The 20545-nt window shown below is 37.2% G+C and overlaps 9 protein-coding genes across 9 annotated transcripts; 3 read left to right on the plus strand and 6 right to left on the minus strand.

The window, feature by feature from the left end:
• Positions 1-1560: 1560 nt before the first annotated feature.
• On the minus strand, positions 1561-1938 carry LOC133177845 (histone H2A). Its single transcript, XM_061312727.1, has one exon. It carries the CDS (start codon positions 1936-1938, stop codon positions 1561-1563), a length of 378 nt encoding a protein of 125 aa, XP_061168711.1.
• A 255-nt stretch (positions 1939-2193) lies between these two features.
• On the plus strand, positions 2194-2565 carry LOC133177834 (histone H2B-like). The gene has a single exon (XM_061312716.1). The coding sequence runs from the start codon at positions 2194-2196 to the stop codon at positions 2563-2565; it is 372 nt and encodes a 123-aa protein (XP_061168700.1).
• Positions 2566-9795: 7230 nt separating this feature from the next.
• LOC133177833 (histone H2A) lies at positions 9796-10173 on the minus strand. The gene has a single exon (XM_061312715.1). It carries the CDS (start codon positions 10171-10173, stop codon positions 9796-9798), a length of 378 nt encoding a protein of 125 aa, XP_061168699.1.
• Positions 10174-10428: 255 nt separating this feature from the next.
• On the plus strand, positions 10429-10800 carry LOC133177835 (histone H2B-like). The gene has a single exon (XM_061312717.1). The coding sequence runs from the start codon at positions 10429-10431 to the stop codon at positions 10798-10800; it is 372 nt and encodes a 123-aa protein (XP_061168701.1).
• A 2761-nt stretch (positions 10801-13561) lies between these two features.
• LOC133177836 (histone H3) lies at positions 13562-13972 on the minus strand. Its single transcript, XM_061312719.1, has one exon. It carries the CDS (start codon positions 13970-13972, stop codon positions 13562-13564), a length of 411 nt encoding a protein of 136 aa, XP_061168703.1.
• A 1334-nt stretch (positions 13973-15306) lies between these two features.
• Positions 15307-15894, minus strand: LOC133177837 (histone H1-delta-like). The gene has a single exon (XM_061312720.1). The coding sequence runs from the start codon at positions 15892-15894 to the stop codon at positions 15307-15309; it is 588 nt and encodes a 195-aa protein (XP_061168704.1).
• Positions 15895-18036: 2142 nt separating this feature from the next.
• LOC133177838 (histone H2A) lies at positions 18037-18414 on the minus strand. The gene has a single exon (XM_061312721.1). The coding sequence runs from the start codon at positions 18412-18414 to the stop codon at positions 18037-18039; it is 378 nt and encodes a 125-aa protein (XP_061168705.1).
• Positions 18415-18669: 255 nt separating this feature from the next.
• LOC133177839 (histone H2B-like) lies at positions 18670-19041 on the plus strand. The gene has a single exon (XM_061312722.1). It carries the CDS (start codon positions 18670-18672, stop codon positions 19039-19041), a length of 372 nt encoding a protein of 123 aa, XP_061168706.1.
• A 1064-nt stretch (positions 19042-20105) lies between these two features.
• On the minus strand, positions 20106-20417 carry LOC133177840 (histone H4). Its single transcript, XM_061312723.1, has one exon. The coding sequence runs from the start codon at positions 20415-20417 to the stop codon at positions 20106-20108; it is 312 nt and encodes a 103-aa protein (XP_061168707.1).
• Between the last annotated feature and the right edge of the window lie 128 nt (positions 20418-20545).

Here is a 20545-nt window from a genome sequence, read left to right on the forward strand (position 1 = left end):
AAAAACAATCAAACAAAAGGGTCATATGAAGGGAAATCACGGAATCTCACAAATTGTTGAATGTTCAAATATATATCTAATATACTTTCTAGATCAGTGGATGTTCACCCCCTTAAAGGGACAACATATAATTTCTTTTCGAATATTTAAATACATGACACCTACTTTATAATTATAACACCGAGGACACCGGAAAGATCCAGACCGTACGTAACGTACCACATTCGGTGGTACAACGTCTGAATTTCTCAGTATAATTATATCATAAGAATATACATAACTGACATCCTTGTAAATTACATGAAAAAAAAAAATCACATAAAAAGGGCGTGTATTTAATAATTGTAGAACACTCACTTAATTAGTAGTTATACATAAGAGAGAGACAGAGAGAGACGAACAAGGCGAATAATGGGAGTAGCTTATTCATTGATATTAATTTGTTTCTTGTAATTTACACACACAAATAATTGAGTACATGTAAATAAACAGAATGTGGTCAAAAGCCAATGTATTTAAAATCTATATCTTTCAAGTTGAACAAGACAACCAGTATATAATACAAGACAATACAATACATTGATAGAAGCATCAAATTGGTTGCACACTTTCCACGTGCAGATCATGATTCCCTGCATCTATATGTCACGTGACGATGCAGATGTGCTGCACGGCGCAGTGATGGACATCGCAATAAATGTAAAGTGTTGAAAAAAATGTCGTTTAGTCATTCGCATCGGTAGTCTATTCGAAAGAAAATTTACTACCAGTTTTTAATTGTGTTAGTACTGTAAGTATCCGGAAACTGGCATCGAGTTGCTTTTATTCACTCTTATTATGGGAAGCACACTTTTTTGAATAAGAACATTCAAGACATAATATAAACCACATCTTCTTATTCTTATGAGATTCTTATATTCATAACTTTTATCTATTTTTATCAATTAGGAATTTTGTCTAAATAATCATCATATAAAACAATAGCGAGGGGGAAAAAAAAGAAACATTAAGGATTTAACTGGAGTTACAGATCTTTTGAATATGTTAATAAAATAATGATCATATTTAAAAATATTTGTATCAAAGGAAAAAAATTGAAAGTTAGATCGCCATGTTAGATGATTTTCGCAGTTTCTAGTCTTAATTGGTCAATGAAATGGGTTTTTTTTTTTCTTATCTCTTTGTTGAGTGAGCATTCAAGTAATACGTGAGAATTCAACATTTGTACGCAGGCCTATAAGGTTTGGATTCAACTGCCTATAACGAGAAAGAAAAAAACGTACATATACGAATATACATGCGAGTCAATTTTAAAATTTATTGCTTTTGTTATTAACTTAATACATTTATTTATCATTAAATATATAACACTTTCTTTGATGTTTGATCTCTGTTCTGTGTTGAAAATTATTGAATTCGTGTGTTTCTATTATTTTCTAGCTATAATAATTGTTTACGTTTCAACTCGTTTGTAATGTAGGTATCTTTTCGAAAAGCTTATGTGGCCGTGAAAACGGCCGTTTGGTTTTGTGCTGCACACAACACAACTATAGGATCTTTTTACTTGGCGGCTTTCTGTGTCTTTTTGGGAAGGAGCACCGCTTGGATGTTGGGCAGGACACCACCCTGCGCGATGGTCACGCCGGACAGGAGTTTGTTCAATTCTTCGTCGTTGCGGATGGCCAGCTGCAGATGACGGGGAATGATTCTGGTCTTTTTGTTGTCGCGGGCAGCGTTGCCTGCCAACTCCAAGACTTCTGCGGCCAAGTACTCAAGAACGGCAGCCAAGTACACGGGAGCGCCTGCTCCCACTCTCTCGGCGTAGTTGCCCTTTCTCAGCAGACGGTGAATACGACCCACGGGGAACTGCAGTCCGGCGCGGGAAGAACGGCTCTTGGCCTTCCCCTTCACTTTGCCTCCTTTGCCACGTCCAGACATTCTTAACGGTTATGTTCTTTCGTGTACAGTCAACGAATAATCCAGCGACGCCCGCACGCACCAATTTAAACAACCAAGCGGATCCAACGGTGCAGCCAATTAACGCGTCGCTCTGTTGTGCCTTTAGGTGAAATCCGAACAAGTAATGTTTTCTCGGAGGTCCGTAACAAGCTTCTCCTCCTACTCGCATATAAATAGTAAATTTTACCATTTTACTTTATTCATCTCTTCAGTTTGACCTGTCAACTTGAGATCATGCCACCCAAAGTCGGATCCAAAGGCGCCAAGAAAGCAGTCACCAAGGCCAAGACACCGAGGAGCACAGACAAGAAAAGGAGGAAGAGGAGGAGGGAATCTTATGCCATTTACATCTACAAAGTCCTAAAGCAGGTGCACCCTGACACTGGTGTTTCCAGCAAGGCCATGAGCATAATGAACTCCTTCGTCAACGATATCTTTGAGAGAATCGCTGCCGAAGCCTCTCGTTTGGCCCACTACAACAAGCGATCTACAATCACAAGCAGAGAGGTCCAGACTGCTGTCCGTCTCCTTCTGCCCGGTGAACTGGCCAAGCACGCCGTATCTGAGGGCACCAAAGCCGTCACCAAGTACACCAGCAGCAAATAATCTCATTTTGCAAGTACACACACCAAACGGCCCTTTTAAGGGCCAACTAATTTTTAAGAAAAGATACCTTCATATTACATGCGTTATTGAGACACAAATAATATGTGTGAGTGTTACAATGTGAATGCATGTGCTCGTAAAAGTGGCAAACGTATAAAAATCCCACATTGTTTACAACTGATTATAATAACAGAAGTAGGATAAATAAAGAAATACAAGTAGGTATTATTATATGTATGAGAGCCAAATTTTATTCACAAATAACTTGAATGTACAACCAAGCATATATCTAAAATAACTGTATCTTCAAATATAAATAAAATACAAGCATGCGAGGTCCATCTGATGTACACAAAATCCTGGTTCATTTGTCCTCTGTATACTGAATTAATTATCAGCGTACATTATATAATTGATAATAAAGTATCTCAATTCAGCTAATATCAATGAAACAGATAAATAAATTCAAGACCCCCCCCCCCTCCCCTTTCTTTGACATTGACATATTGGAATTTTCAATCAGTAATTATACATCAATAAAAGTGCAATGACCAAAATGCGATAATTATACATTGACAATTAATTGTCTAACATTAGTCATAATTGTTAAACAAGAAAAAAAAAGCATGTCACTCAGCGCCAGTTGGTACCTGTCATTGTCGGTAGATCGATCCCTCAAAATAATACTCAAGACAGCAGCATTATTATTTTAATATATGATTATAATAATAAAAAAAATTAAATAATATATACTGTTTGTGTGTGTTTATTCAATATTTCTTGTCCAAACCTAAATTCAATACATATTTGTTGCTCTGTATATAGTTTTGAGGAAATATTACGACATAAAGGGTCTTACTCTGTTATTGTTGTGTATTTATTTTACCACTTACAACCATTCTGTATTCAACTTTGTACAGTGAATATCTGTATAACAAGTACTCAGTAAGTAAATGTCTGTCTTAACGATGTTTAAGAGGCATCTTTTCGAAAAATTTGGGTGGCCGTGATAACGGCCGTTTGTGTTTGTTTTAAACTTCTGTCTTGACTGTCAAACTGAATTCTTTAGCCTCCAAATCCGTACAGGGTGCGTCCTTGGCGTTTCAAGGCGTAGACCACGTCCATAGCTGTGACGGTCTTTCTCTTGGCATGCTCCGTGTAGGTTACAGCATCTCGGATCACGTTCTCCAAGAAAACCTTAAGAACTCCACGAGTTTCCTCGTAGATGAGACCGGAAATACGTTTGACACCACCACGGCGAGCAAGACGGCGTATGGCTGGCTTGGTGATACCCTGGATGTTGTCTCTCAAGACTTTTCTGTGTCGCTTAGCGCCTCCTTTTCCAAGACCTTTTCCTCCTTTGCCACGTCCAGACATGTTATAAGTTCAGCCAGTAGTACTGTTCTGATGAACTGATCATGCGTAATTGCCTAATTTATAGTCCAAATTGAGGACCCGTGAGAGCGCACGATGCTTTGAAAAGTTCGGAACGTTACCAAAGCGGTATTGTGACAAGCTTTACGATTGGTCAGCTTGGCATGATGGGAATGTTTACATTTCTTGCCCCACGGGAATTTTAACCACATTTAATTAATTTTGATTCTTTAATTTCTTCACATATAGGCAAGTTTAGGTTCAATTTATTCACCTAAACCAAAATATTGGTACGTGGAGGTACATATATACATTTTATACAAACTGATATACAAAAAAAAAAAAAAAAACATGACAGAAAATGAATAAAAATGATAAAGAGAGAGAGGGGAATTATATCAAGCAGGACAGACAGCATCATAATTTTTTAGGATAAACATACACAATTTTTTGTTTTGTTGTTGTTATTTTTTTATTTCAGTATTTTTTGCTTTGAGTTTAACAAAATAAATACCGTTGTTGCCGAATGATAATAAAAACGTGTGTGGGTGGGTGGGTGGGGATTAAGTTATTCAAAGGAAAGGGGTGTGACAGATAACACCGAAATAATACAAAATGTAGAAGCTGAATGAAACTTTTGATTCTCATTCATTTATGATATCTAGTTATAGATGTGATAATTTATTTGATTTCCTCTTTTCTCAGTTAATTTTCAAAGGCAACTTTAAGCAGTGACCAAACCGGCTTTATAAATGAGCCTTTTTCATTTTATTACACGCCACGTTAGAATGAATATCGTTATATTTGACGTTGTTTAGAAATCAATAAAAATCATACTTTGAATATAAATGAAATACGGAATTGCAGTTCTGAAATGCATGTACTCGCATATGTGCATAGCTGTAGAACTAATGAGATAAAGTTGTAATACTGTTATTATTTTTTGCTTCGACACATTCCATCATTTTCTATTTAAATAATTGTGCTATTTTCTAATTTATTTCGCAAAATTCTTGAATGTATTCTAGAGGGGCAGGTTGATGGACTTGTACAAAATATAGTTTCAAGATGTGTAGACAACTTCTACAACTTGATGATGACAATAATACTATGAAATTGTCTAGCATTGTGCTATGTAATTATATATATGTAAGGCACAGATATATTCACTGAAGGATGTACTGTGTCTCAACATTTTTTTTTTTTTTTTTTTTTTCAATTTGGGGGCATTGTACGCCGAATTTGACAAAATTTATTAATTTCGGCCAAATAATTCAACATTATTTTCAGAGATGTTTCAACGTCTGAACAGAAGGCATCTTTTCGAAGAATGTAGGTGGCCGTGAAAACGGCCGTTTGCTTTAGGACTTGAAATACAGCTTAAAATTAAGCACGCTCTCCACGAATACGTCTGGCCAGCTGGATGTCTTTGGGCATGATGGTTACTCTCTTGGCGTGAATGGCGCACAGGTTGGTGTCCTCAAAGAGACCAACAAGGTAAGCTTCGCTTGCTTCCTGTAAAGCCATGACAGCTGAACTCTGGAAACGCAAGTCGGTCTTAAAATCCTGAGCGATTTCCCGGACCAAGCGCTGGAATGGCAGCTTCCTGATGAGAAGCTCAGTGCTCTTCTGGTATCTCCGAATTTCACGGAGGGCGACAGTTCCTGGCCTGTATCTATGCGGTTTCTTAACGCCACCCGTGGCTGGTGCGCTTTTACGAGCAGCTTTGGTAGCGAGCTGTTTTCTGGGGGCCTTGCCTCCTGTAGATTTTCGTGCCGTCTGCTTGGTACGTGCCATGCTATCTCCTCAGATTATTCAAACTCGAATGAATGAAGTGGCAGTGTTGCACCGTGAACTTATATATCTTTGTAAGCTCAAGTTGAAAATCGCTGCGGTCTACCAGTCGGCTTAGTCGATTGGCTGGTGCCCGCAGTAACACTCGCTACGATTAGTCAGGTGAACGAGATGACCATTGGCTACGTCTGTAGGTAGTTTCAATCCACAGAATTGCCCCAAAAGAAAAAGAAAATCAAGTCGGTTTTTGACACATGATTTCACTGCAGATACATATAGTCAAATATTTTTTTTAAAAATATATATATGGTGAATAATGGGGATGAATGTAACGTCAATTGAATAGAAAATAGAATTATTTATTATATATATACATATATTTTCAATTCGTTATTGAAGCAAAATGCATTTTCGAAAAATATATATTATATATTTCTTGTCATTATTTCCTCCTACCATTATCTGAACAAGCCCAGTAATATTACTAAGTATCATGATACTTGCAGATAATCAGAATGGTGCATATAGGATGAACAGGAATTACCCTGTTGCAAAAACAAGAACAAAACAAATAATACAAATAAATGAATAATTAATTAAATGAATGAATAATTAAATAAATGAATGAATGAATGAATGAATAAATGAAAAGAATAAATAAATGAAAAGAATAAGAATGTATGTATCTGTCTTTCAAAAGGTACGCATGAACTTTTATTCCATTCGTTCCACATTTGATTCCAAATAAAGTGGGGAAAAAAAAAGAAAAAAAGAAAAAGAAAAATAATAATAATAATAATAATAAATAAATAAATAAAATAAATGAATGAATAAAATAAAATAAAATAAAATAAAAAAAATTAATAATAATAATAAAACTTCAACAACAAAAAAAACAACAAAAAACAAAAAAAAAAAAAAAAACCAAACCAAAACAAAACAAAACAAAACAAAAAAAAAAAAAAAAAAAAAAAAAAAAAAACATGAAAACAAATATACTAGAATGATAACACTAATAATAATGGCCATATAGTTAGCGTAGGCGTTGTGATGTGGAAAAAGTAAAATTTTATTTACTTGAGGGAGGGTATGTAAACAAATTAAAAACTGACTTTTGTTTCTTCTTCTTCTCAGAAACAGCATGTTAATATTATCATGACTTTGCAATTTGCTTCCAGTCGAAGACAAATAAACTATGTGTAATAGGTAAGTGTACTTCTTGTTTATTCATTTTGTGTTTCCATTAGTACATGTATGTAATAGAGGCATCTTTTCTAAAAATGTTGGTAGCCCTGAAAAGGGCTTTTGTAATTGGTTTAAGACAATTGGCAGTCTACGCCTTGGTGGCTTTCTTTGGGGTTTTTGACTTCTTGGCTGTGGCTTTCTTGGGCGCTTTGGTTTTCGTAGGCTTTGGAGCTGCCTTGGCTTTCTTGGGAGACTTAGTAGCTGCTTTCTTCTTGGGAGACTTGGCCTTCTTGGGTGCTGCAGGTTTCTTAACAGCCTTTTTCTTTTCTGTTGGCTTTTTCTCCCCGGTTGTCTTCTTGGGTTTGGTCGTTTTCTTGGGCTTGGCAGCCTTAGGTTTGGTGACTTTTTTGGTCTTGGGTTTCTTCTCCGTCTTGGGCTTCTCTCCCAGCTTGAAGGAACCACTGGCACCTGTACCCTTGGCCTGTTTGAGAACTCCCTTCTTGACTCCGTTCTTGAGGGCCATCTTCAGATGGGTGTTGACACTAGAGGCGTCATTACCGACTTTGTAGTTGCCCATGATGTACTTGAGAATAGCTTGTCTCGAGGAACCTCCGCGCTCCTTCAGGGCAGCCACAGCAGCGCTGATCATCTCGATGTACTTGGGATGGGCGGGGACCGTCTTGGGTTTGGAAACCTTCTTCTTGGCGGGGGATTTTGCTGGTGCGGCGTCTGCCATAATTTTTTGTCCTGTTTTCTACAACTGATGTGAACGACGTTATCGACGATAAGGAAATGAATGAAATCACCTCCGCCGATGGCCTTATTTGAGTGGCGGCGAGCGCGGACCTCCGTGAAAACTCCCCAATTGTCGAGAGCGTAGAGGATTGAACTCGTCAAACTTTGTGTTTCAATACCTGTTATTTTTCCGATTTTGTCCTCCCAATTTTACTTAATTTTCTCAAATATGTCACTGTGCGTTTTCTTGAAATAATTTCCTACATAACTGTTTTTGTTTAAGGTTCTTAATCTGTCATTTTAAAGGAGGAATTGTCTGTTGATTCTGAAAATGCGCTGTTCCCTGGAGCCCAGAAGCGACTAATTTTGATTAAAACACGAAAACAAGAGGAATAGAACACGAGTAAGGGATTGAAGTACTTACTACATTGCTATGTGATAAAACATACATGTACATTTCTTTCAATTGTCTTCTATGTTACTTAAAATCCGAATGAAAATGCAAACATTCGGCACAAACACGCGCACAATGGATAGTGATGTGTGCCTTGCATTTCATATGAAATGGAGAGAGAGAGAAAAAAAAACAATCAAACAAAAGGGTCATATGAAGGGAAATCACGGAATCTCACAAATTGTTGAATGTTCAAATATATATCTAATATACTTTCTAGATCAGTGGATGTTCACCCCCTTAAAGGGACAACATATAATTTCTTTTCGAATATTTAAATACATGACACCTACTTTATAATTATAACACCGAGGACACCGGAAAGATCCAGACCGTACGTAACGTACCACATTCGGTGGTACAACGTCTGAATTTCTCAGTATAATTATATCATAAGAATATACATAACTGACATCCTTGTAAATTACATGAAAAAAAAAAATCACATAAAAAGGGCGTGTATTTAATAATTGTAGAACACTCACTTAATTAGTAGTTATACATAAGAGAGAGACAGAGAGAGACGAACAAGGCGAATAATGGGAGTAGCTTATTCATTGATATTAATTTGTTTCTTGTAATTTACACACACAAATAATTGAGTACATGTAAATAAACAGAATGTGGTCAAAAGCCAATGTATTTAAAATCTATATCTTTCAAGTTGAACAAGACAACCAGTATATAATACAAGACAATACAATACATTGATAGAAGCATCAAATTGGTTGCACACTTTCCACGTGCAGATCATGATTCCCTGCATCTATATGTCACGTGACGATGCAGATGTGCTGCACGGCGCAGTGATGGACATCGCAATAAATGTAAAGTGTTGAAAAAAATGTCGTTTAGTCATTCGCATCGGTAGTCTATTCGAAAGAAAATTTACTACCAGTTTTTAATTGTGTTAGTACTGTAAGTATCCGGAAACTGGCATCGAGTTGCTTTTATTCACTCTTATTATGGGAAGCACACTTTTTTGAAAAAGAACATTCAAGACATAATATAAACCACATCTTCTTATTCTTATGAGATTCTTATATTCATAACTTTTATCTATTTTTATCAATTAGGAATTTTGTCTAAATAATCATCATATAAAACAATAGCGAGGGGGAAAAAAAAGAAACATTAAGGATTTAACTGGAGTTACAGATCTTTTGAATATGTTAATAAAATAATGATCATATTTAAAAATATTTGTATCAAAGGAAAAAAATTGAAAGTTAGATCGCCATGTTAGATGATTTTCGCAGTTTCTAGTCTTAATTGGTCAATGAAATGGGTTTTTTTTTTTCTTATCTCTTTGTTGAGTGAGCATTCAAGTAATACGTGAGAATTCAACATTTGTACGCAGGCCTATAAGGTTTGGATTCAACTGCCTATAACGAGAAAGAAAAAAACGTACATATACGAATATACATGCGAGTCAATTTTAAAATTTATTGCTTTTGTTATTAACTTAATACATTTATTTATCATTAAATATATAACACTTTCTTTGATGTTTGATCTCTGTTCTGTGTTGAAAATTATTGAATTCGTGTGTTTCTATTATTTTCTAGCTATAATAATTGTTTACGTTTCAACTCGTTTGTAATGTAGGTATCTTTTCGAAAAGCTTATGTGGCCGTGAAAACGGCCGTTTGGTTTTGTGCTGCACACAACACAACTATAGGATCTTTTTACTTGGCGGCTTTCTGTGTCTTTTTGGGAAGGAGCACCGCTTGGATGTTGGGCAGGACACCACCCTGCGCGATGGTCACGCCGGACAGGAGTTTGTTCAATTCTTCGTCGTTGCGGATGGCCAGCTGCAGATGACGGGGAATGATTCTGGTCTTTTTGTTGTCGCGGGCAGCGTTGCCTGCCAACTCCAAGACTTCTGCGGCCAAGTACTCAAGAACGGCAGCCAAGTACACGGGAGCGCCTGCTCCCACTCTCTCGGCGTAGTTGCCCTTTCTCAGCAGACGGTGAATACGACCCACGGGGAACTGCAGTCCGGCGCGGGAAGAACGGCTCTTGGCCTTCCCCTTCACTTTGCCTCCTTTGCCACGTCCAGACATTCTTAACGGTTATGTTCTTTCGTGTACAGTCAACGAATAATCCAGCGACGCCCGCACGCACCAATTTAAACAACCAAGCGGATCCAACGGTGCAGCCAATTAACGCGTCGCTCTGTTGTGCCTTTAGGTGAAATCCGAACAAGTAATGTTTTCTCGGAGGTCCGTAACAAGCTTCTCCTCCTACTCGCATATAAATAGTAAATTTTACCATTTTACTTTATTCATCTCTTCAGTTTGACCTGTCAACTTGAGATCATGCCACCCAAAGTCGGATCCAAAGGCGCCAAGAAAGCAGTCACCAAGGCCAAGACACCGAGGAGCACAGACAAGAAAAGGAGGAAGAGGAGGAGGGAATCTTATGCCATTTACATCTACAAAGTCCTAAAGCAGGTGCACCCTGACACTGGTGTTTCCAGCAAGGCCATGAGCATAATGAACTCCTTCGTCAACGATATCTTTGAGAGAATCGCTGCCGAAGCCTCTCGTTTGGCCCACTACAACAAGCGATCTACAATCACAAGCAGAGAGGTCCAGACTGCTGTCCGTCTCCTTCTGCCCGGTGAACTGGCCAAGCACGCCGTATCTGAGGGCACCAAAGCCGTCACCAAGTACACCAGCAGCAAATAATCTCATTTTGCAAGTACACACACCAAACGGCCCTTTTAAGGGCCAACTAATTTTTAAGAAAAGATACCTTCATATTACATGCGTTATTGAGACACAAATAATATGTGTGAGTGTTACAATGTGAATGCATGTGCTCGTAAAAGTGGCAAACGTATAAAAATCCCACATTGTTTACAACTGATTATAATAACAGAAGTAGGATAAATAAAGAAATACAAGTAGGTATTATTATATGTATGAGAGCCAAATTTTATTCACAAATAACTTGAATGTACAACCAAGCATATATCTAAAATAACTGTATCTTCAAATATAAATAAAATACAAGCATGCGAGGTCCATCTGATGTACACAAAATCCTGGTTCATTTGTCCTCTGTATACTGAATTAATTATCAGCGTACATTATATAATTGATAATAAAGTATCTCAATTCAGCTAATATCAATGAAACAGATAAATAAATTCAAGACCCCCCCCCCCCTCCCCTTTCTTTGACATTGACATATTGGAATTTTCAATCAGTAATTATACATCAATAAAAGTGCAATGACCAAAATGCGATAATTATACATTGACAATTAATTGTCTAACATTAGTCATAATTGTTAAACAAGAAAAAAAAAGCATGTCACTCAGCGCCAGTTGGTACCTGTCATTGTCGGTAGATCGATCCCTCAAAATAATACTCAAGACAGCAGCATTATTATTTTAATATATGATTATAATAATAAAAAAAATTAAATAATATATACTGTTTGTGTGTGTTTATTCAATATTTCTTGTCCAAACCTAAATTCAATACATATTTGTTGCTCTGTATATAGTTTTGAGGAAATATTACGACATAAAGGGTCTTACTCTGTTATTGTTGTGTATTTATTTTACCACTTACAACCATTCTGTATTCAACTTTGTACAGTGAATATCTGTATAACAAGTACTCAGTAAGTAAATGTCTGTCTTAACGATGTTTAAGAGGCATCTTTTCGAAAAATTTGGGTGGCCGTGATAACGGCCGTTTGTGTTTGTTTTAAACTTCTGTCTTGACTGTCAAACTGAATTCTTTAGCCTCCAAATCCGTACAGGGTGCGTCCTTGGCGTTTCAAGGCGTAGACCACGTCCATAGCTGTGACGGTCTTTCTCTTGGCATGCTCCGTGTAGGTTACAGCATCTCGGATCACGTTCTCCAAGAAAACCTTAAGAACTCCACGAGTTTCCTCGTAGATGAGACCGGAAATACGTTTGACACCACCACGGCGAGCAAGACGGCGTATGGCTGGCTTGGTGATACCCTGGATGTTGTCTCTCAAGACTTTTCTGTGTCGCTTAGCGCCTCCTTTTCCAAGACCTTTTCCTCCTTTGCCACGTCCAGACATGTTATAAGTTCAGCCAGTAGTACTGTTCTGATGAACTGATCATGCGTAATTGCCTAATTTATAGTCCAAATTGAGGACCCGTGAGAGCGCACGATGCTTTGAAAAGTTCGGAACGTTACCAAAGCGGTATTGTGACAAGCTTTACGATTGGTCAGCTTGGCATGATGGGAATGTTTACATTTCTTGCCCCACGGGAATTTTAACCACATTTAATTAATTTTGATTCTTTAATTTCTTCACATATAGGCAAGTTTAGGTTCAATTTATTCACCTAAACCAAAATATTGGTACGTGGAGGTACATATATACATTTTATACAAACTGATATACAAAAAAAAAAAAAAAACATGACAGAAAATGAATAAAAATGATAAAGAGAGAGAGGGGAATTATATCAAGCAGGACAGACAGCATCATAATTTTTTAGGATAAACATACACAATTTTTTGTTTTGTTGTTGTTATTTTTTTATTTCAGTATTTTTTGCTTTGAGTTTAACAAAATAAATACCGTTGTTGCCGAATGATAATAAAAACGTGTGTGGGTGGGTGGGTGGGGATTAAGTTATTCAAAGGAAAGGGGTGTGACAGATAACACCGAAATAATACAAAATGTAGAAGCTGAATGAAACTTTTGATTCTCATTCATTTATGATATCTAGTTATAGATGTGATAATTTATTTGATTTCCTCTTTTCTCAGTTAATTTTCAAAGGCAACTTTAAGCAGTGACCAAACCGGCTTTATAAATGAGCCTTTTTCATTTTATTACACGCCACGTTAGAATGAATATCGTTATATTTGACGTTGTTTAGAAATCAATAAAAATCATACTTTGAATATAAATGAAATACGGAATTGCAGTTCTGAAATGCATGTACTCGCATATGTGCATAGCTGTAGAACTAATGAGATAAAGTTGTAATACTGTTATTATTTTTTGCTTCGACACATTCCATCATTTTCTATTTAAATAATTGTGCTATTTTCTAATTTATTTCGCAAAATTCTTGAATGTATTCTAGAGGGGCAGGTTGATGGACTTGTACAAAATATAGTTTCAAGATGTGTAGACAACTTCTACAACTTGATGATGACAATAATACTATGAAATTGTCTAGCATTGTGCTATGTAATTATATATATGTAAGGCACAGATATATTCACTGAAGGATGTACTGTGTCTCAACATTTTTTTTTTTTTTTTTTTTTTTCAATTTGGGGGCATTGTACGCCGAATTTGACAAAATTTATTAATTTCGGCCAAATAATTCAACATTATTTTCAGAGATGTTTCAACGTCTGAACAGAAGGCATCTTTTCGAAGAATGTAGGTGGCCGTGAAAACGGCCGTTTGCTTTAGGACTTGAAATACAGCTTAAAATTAAGCACGCTCTCCACGAATACGTCTGGCCAGCTGGATGTCTTTGGGCATGATGGTTACTCTCTTGGCGTGAATGGCGCACAGGTTGGTGTCCTCAAAGAGACCAACAAGGTAAGCTTCGCTTGCTTCCTGTAAAGCCATGACAGCTGAACTCTGGAAACGCAAGTCGGTCTTAAAATCCTGAGCGATTTCCCGGACCAAGCGCTGGAATGGCAGCTTCCTGATGAGAAGCTCAGTGCTCTTCTGGTATCTCCGAATTTCACGGAGGGCGACAGTTCCTGGCCTGTATCTATGCGGTTTCTTAACGCCACCCGTGGCTGGTGCGCTTTTACGAGCAGCTTTGGTAGCGAGCTGTTTTCTGGGGGCCTTGCCTCCTGTAGATTTTCGTGCCGTCTGCTTGGTACGTGCCATGCTATCTCCTCAGATTATTCAAACTCGAATGAATGAAGTGGCAGTGTTGCACCGTGAACTTATATATCTTTGTAAGCTCAAGTTGAAAATCGCTGCGGTCTACCAGTCGGCTTAGTCGATTGGCTGGTGCCCGCAGTAACACTCGCTACGATTAGTCAGGTGAACGAGATGACCATTGGCTACGTCTGTAGGTAGTTTCAATCCACAGAATTGCCCCAAAAGAAAAAGAAAATCAAGTCGGTTTTTGACACATGATTTCACTGCAGATACATATAGTCAAATATTTTTTTTAAAAATATATATATGGTGAATAATGGGGATGAATGTAACGTCAATTGAATAGAAAATAGAATTATTTATTATATATATACATATATTTTCAATTCGTTATTGAAGCAAAATGCATTTTCGAAAAATATATATTATATATTTCTTGTCATTATTTCCTCCTACCATTATCTGAACAAGCCCAGTAATATTACTAAGTATCATGATACTTGCAGATAATCAGAATGGTGCATATAGGATGAACAGGAATTACCCTGTTGCAAAAACAAGAACAAAACAAATAATACAAATAAATGAATAATTAATTAAATGAATGAATAATTAAATAAATGAATGAATGAATGAATGAATAAATGAAAAGAATAAATAAATGAAAAGAATAAGAATGTATGTATCTGTCTTTCAAAAGGTACGCATGAACTTTTATTCCATTCGTTCCACATTTGATTCCAAATAAAGTGGGGAAAAAAAAAGAAAAAAAGAAAAAGAAAAATAATAATAATGATAATAATAAATAAATAAATAAAATAAATGAATGAATAAAATAAAATAAAATAAAATAAAAAAAATTAATAATAATAATAAAACTTCAACAACAAAAAAAACAACAAAAAACAAAAAAAAAAAAAAAAACCAAACCAAAACAAAACAAAACAAAACAAAACAAAAAAAAAAAAAAAAAAAAAAAAAAAAAACATGAAAACAAATATACTAGAATGATAACACTAATAATAATGGCCATATAGTTAGCGTAGGCGTTGTGATGTGGAAAAAGTAAAATTTTATTTACTTGAGGGAGGGTATGTAAACAAATTAAAAACTGACTTTTGTTTCTTCTTCTTCTCAGAAACAGCATGTTAATATTATCATGACTTTGCAATTTGCTTCCAGTCGAAGACAAATAAACTATGTGTAATAGGTAAGTGTACTTCTTGTTTATTCATTTTGTGTTTCCATTAGTACATGTATGTAATAGAGGCATCTTTTCTAAAAATGTTGGTAGCCCTGAAAAGGGCTTTTGTAATTGGTTTAAGACAATTGGCAGTCTACGCCTTGGTGGCTTTCTTTGGGGTTTTTGACTTCTTGGCTGTGGCTTTCTTGGGCGCTTTGGTTTTCGTAGGCTTTGGAGCTGCCTTGGCTTTCTTGGGAGACTTAGTAGCTGCTTTCTTCTTGGGAGACTTGGCCTTCTTGGGTGCTGCAGGTTTCTTAACAGCCTTTTTCTTTTCTGTTGGCTTTTTCTCCCCGGTTGTCTTCTTGGGTTTGGTCGTTTTCTTGGGCTTGGCAGCCTTAGGTTTGGTGACTTTTTTGGTCTTGGGTTTCTTCTCCGTCTTGGGCTTCTCTCCCAGCTTGAAGGAACCACTGGCACCTGTACCCTTGGCCTGTTTGAGAACTCCCTTCTTGACTCCGTTCTTGAGGGCCATCTTCAGATGGGTGTTGACACTAGAGGCGTCATTACCGACTTTGTAGTTGCCCATGATGTACTTGAGAATAGCTTGTCTCGAGGAACCTCCGCGCTCCTTCAGGGCAGCCACAGCAGCGCTGATCATCTCGATGTACTTGGGATGGGCGGGGACCGTCTTGGGTTTGGAAACCTTCTTCTTGGCGGGGGATTTTGCTGGTGCGGCGTCTGCCATAATTTTTTTGTCCTGTTTTCTACAACTGATGTGAACGACGTTATCGACGATAAGGAAATGAATGAAATCACCTCCGCCGATGGCCTTATTTGAGTGGCGGCGAGCGCGGACCTCCGTGAAAACTCCCCAATTGTCGAGAGCGTAGAGGATTGAACTCGTCAAACTTTGTGTTTCAATACCTGTTATTTTTCCGATTTTGTCCTCCCAATTTTACTTAATTTTCTCAAATATGTCACTGTGCGTTTTCTTGAAATAATTTCCTACATAACTGTTTTTGTTTAAGGTTCTTAATCTGTCATTTTAAAGGAGGAATTGTCTGTTGATTCTGAAAATGCGCTGTTCCCTGGAGCCCAGAAGCGACTAATTTTGATTAAAACACGAAAACAAGAGGAATAGAACACGAGTAAGGGATTGAAGTACTTACTACATTGCTATGTGATAAAACATACATGTACATTTCTTTCAATTGTCTTCTATGTTACTTAAAATCCGAATGAAAATGCAAACATTCGGCACAAACACGCGCACAATGGATAGTGATGTGTGCCTTGCATTTCATATGAAATGGAGAGAGAGAGAAAAAAAAACAATCAAACAAAAGGGTCATATGAAGGGAAATCACGGAATCTCACAAATTGTTGAATGTTCAAATATATATCTAATATACTTTCTAGATCAGTGGATGTTCACCCCCTTAAAGGGACAACATATAATTTCTTTTCGAATATTTAAATACATGACACCTACTTTATAATTATAACACCGAGGACACCGGAAAGATCCAGACCGTACGTAACGTACCACATTCGGTGGTACAACGTCTGAATTTCTCAGTATAATTATATCATAAGAATATACATAACTGACATCCTTGTAAATTACATGAAAAAAAAAAATCACATAAAAAGGGCGTGTATTTAATAATTGTAGAACACTCACTTAATTAGTAGTTATACATAAGAGAGAGACAGAGAGAGACGAACAAGGCGAATAATGGGAGTAGCTTATTCATTGATATTAATTTGTTTCTTGTAATTTACACACACAAATAATTGAGTACATGTAAATAAACAGAATGTGGTCAAAAGCCAATGTATTTAAAATCTATATCTTTCAAGTTGAACAAGACAACCAGTATATAATACAAGACAATACAATACATTGATAGAAGCATCAAATTGGTTGCACACTTTCCACGTGCAGATCATGATTCCCTGCATCTATATGTCACGTGACGATGCAGATGTGCTGCACGGCGCAGTGATGGACATCGCAATAAATGTAAAGTGTTGAAAAAAATGTCGTTTAGTCATTCGCATCGGTAGTCTATTCGAAAGAAAATTTACTACCAGTTTTTAATTGTGTTAGTACTGTAAGTATCCGGAAACTGGCATCGAGTTGCTTTTATTCACTCTTATTATGGGAAGCACACTTTTTTGAATAAGAACATTCAAGACATAATATAAACCACATCTTCTTATTCTTATGAGATTCTTATATTCATAACTTTTATCTATTTTTATCAATTAGGAATTTTGTCTAAATAATCATCATATAAAACAATAGCGAGGGGGAAAAAAAAGAAACATTAAGGATTTAACTGGAGTTACAGATCTTTTGAATATGTTAATAAAATAATGATCATATTTAAAAATATTTGTATCAAAGGAAAAAAATTGAAAGTTAGATCGCCATGTTAGATGATTTTCGCAGTTTCTAGTCTTAATTGGTCAATGAAATGGGTTTTTTTTTTTCTTATCTCTTTGTTGAGTGAGCATTCAAGTAATACGTGAGAATTCAACATTTGTACGCAGGCCTATAAGGTTTGGATTCAACTGCCTATAACGAGAAAGAAAAAAACGTACATATACGAATATACATGCGAGTCAATTTTAAAATTTATTGCTTTTGTTATTAACTTAATACATTTATTTATCATTAAATATATAACACTTTCTTTGATGTTTGATCTCTGTTCTGTGTTGAAAATTATTGAATTCGTGTGTTTCTATTATTTTCTAGCTATAATAATTGTTTACGTTTCAACTCGTTTGTAATGTAGGTATCTTTTCGAAAAGCTTATGTGGCCGTGAAAACGGCCGTTTGGTTTTGTGCTGCACACAACACAACTATAGGATCTTTTTACTTGGCGGCTTTCTGTGTCTTTTTGGGAAGGAGCACCGCTTGGATGTTGGGCAGGACACCACCCTGCGCGATGGTCACGCCGGACAGGAGTTTGTTCAATTCTTCGTCGTTGCGGATGGCCAGCTGCAGATGACGGGGAATGATTCTGGTCTTTTTGTTGTCGCGGGCAGCGTTGCCTGCCAACTCCAAGACTTCTGCGGCCAAGTACTCAAGAACGGCAGCCAAGTACACGGGAGCGCCTGCTCCCACTCTCTCGGCGTAGTTGCCCTTTCTCAGCAGACGGTGAATACGACCCACGGGGAACTGCAGTCCGGCGCGGGAAGAACGGCTCTTGGCCTTCCCCTTCACTTTGCCTCCTTTGCCACGTCCAGACATTCTTAACGGTTATGTTCTTTCGTGTACAGTCAACGAATAATCCAGCGACGCCCGCACGCACCAATTTAAACAACCAAGCGGATCCAACGGTGCAGCCAATTAACGCGTCGCTCTGTTGTGCCTTTAGGTGAAATCCGAACAAGTAATGTTTTCTCGGAGGTCCGTAACAAGCTTCTCCTCCTACTCGCATATAAATAGTAAATTTTACCATTTTACTTTATTCATCTCTTCAGTTTGACCTGTCAACTTGAGATCATGCCACCCAAAGTCGGATCCAAAGGCGCCAAGAAAGCAGTCACCAAGGCCAAGACACCGAGGAGCACAGACAAGAAAAGGAGGAAGAGGAGGAGGGAATCTTATGCCATTTACATCTACAAAGTCCTAAAGCAGGTGCACCCTGACACTGGTGTTTCCAGCAAGGCCATGAGCATAATGAACTCCTTCGTCAACGATATCTTTGAGAGAATCGCTGCCGAAGCCTCTCGTTTGGCCCACTACAACAAGCGATCTACAATCACAAGCAGAGAGGTCCAGACTGCTGTCCGTCTCCTTCTGCCCGGTGAACTGGCCAAGCACGCCGTATCTGAGGGCACCAAAGCCGTCACCAAGTACACCAGCAGCAAATAATCTCATTTTGCAAGTACACACACCAAACGGCCCTTTTAAGGGCCAACTAATTTTTAAGAAAAGATACCTTCATATTACATGCGTTATTGAGACACAAATAATATGTGTGAGTGTTACAATGTGAATGCATGTGCTCGTAAAAGTGGCAAACGTATAAAAATCCCACATTGTTTACAACTGATTATAATAACAGAAGTAGGATAAATAAAGAAATACAAGTAGGTATTATTATATGTATGAGAGCCAAATTTTATTCACAAATAACTTGAATGTACAACCAAGCATATATCTAAAATAACTGTATCTTCAAATATAAATAAAATACAAGCATGCGAGGTCCATCTGATGTACACAAAATCCTGGTTCATTTGTCCTCTGTATACTGAATTAATTATCAGCGTACATTATATAATTGATAATAAAGTATCTCAATTCAGCTAATATCAATGAAACAGATAAATAAATTCAAGACCCCCCCCCCTCCCCTTTCTTTGACATTGACATATTGGAATTTTCAATCAGTAATTATACATCAATAAAAGTGCAATGACCAAAATGCGATAATTATACATTGACAATTAATTGTCTAACATTAGTCATAATTGTTAAACAAGAAAAAAAAAGCATGTCACTCAGCGCCAGTTGGTACCTGTCATTGTCGGTAGATCGATCCCTCAAAATAATACTCAAGACAGCAGCATTATTATTTTAATATATGATTATAATAATAAAAAAAATTAAATAATATATACTGTTTGTGTGTGTTTATTCAATATTTCTTGTCCAAACCTAAATTCAATACATATTTGTTGCTCTGTATATAGTTTTGAGGAAATATTACGACATAAAGGGTCTTACTCTGTTATTGTTGTGTATTTATTTTACCACTTACAACCATTCTGTATTCAACTTTGTACAGTGAATATCTGTATAACAAGTACTCAGTAAGTAAATGTCTGTCTTAACGATGTTTAAGAGGCATCTTTTCGAAAAATTTGGGTGGCCGTGATAACGGCCGTTTGTGTTTGTTTTAAACTTCTGTCTTGACTGTCAAACTGAATTCTTTAGCCTCCAAATCCGTACAGGGTGCGTCCTTGGCGTTTCAAGGCGTAGACCACGTCCATAGCTGTGACGGTCTTTCTCTTGGCATGCTCCGTGTAGGTTACAGCATCTCGGATCACGTTCTCCAAGAAAACCTTAAGAACTCCACGAGTTTCCTCGTAGATGAGACCGGAAATACGTTTGACACCACCACGGCGAGCAAGACGGCGTATGGCTGGCTTGGTGATACCCTGGATGTTGTCTCTCAAGACTTTTCTGTGTCGCTTAGCGCCTCCTTTTCCAAGACCTTTTCCTCCTTTGCCACGTCCAGACATGTTATAAGTTCAGCCAGTAGTACTGTTCTGATGAACTGATCATGCGTAATTGCCTAATTTATAGTCCAAATTGAGGACCCGTGAGAGCGCACGATGCTTTGAAAAGTTCGGAACGTTACCAAAGCGGT

Source organism: Saccostrea echinata, unplaced genomic scaffold (genome assembly GCF_033153115.1).
Source record: "Saccostrea echinata isolate AGI-Se365-2 ecotype Australia unplaced genomic scaffold, CSIRO_AGI_Sech_v1 ptg000263l, whole genome shotgun sequence".
Taxonomy (NCBI): domain Eukaryota; kingdom Metazoa; phylum Mollusca; class Bivalvia; order Ostreida; family Ostreidae; genus Saccostrea; species Saccostrea echinata.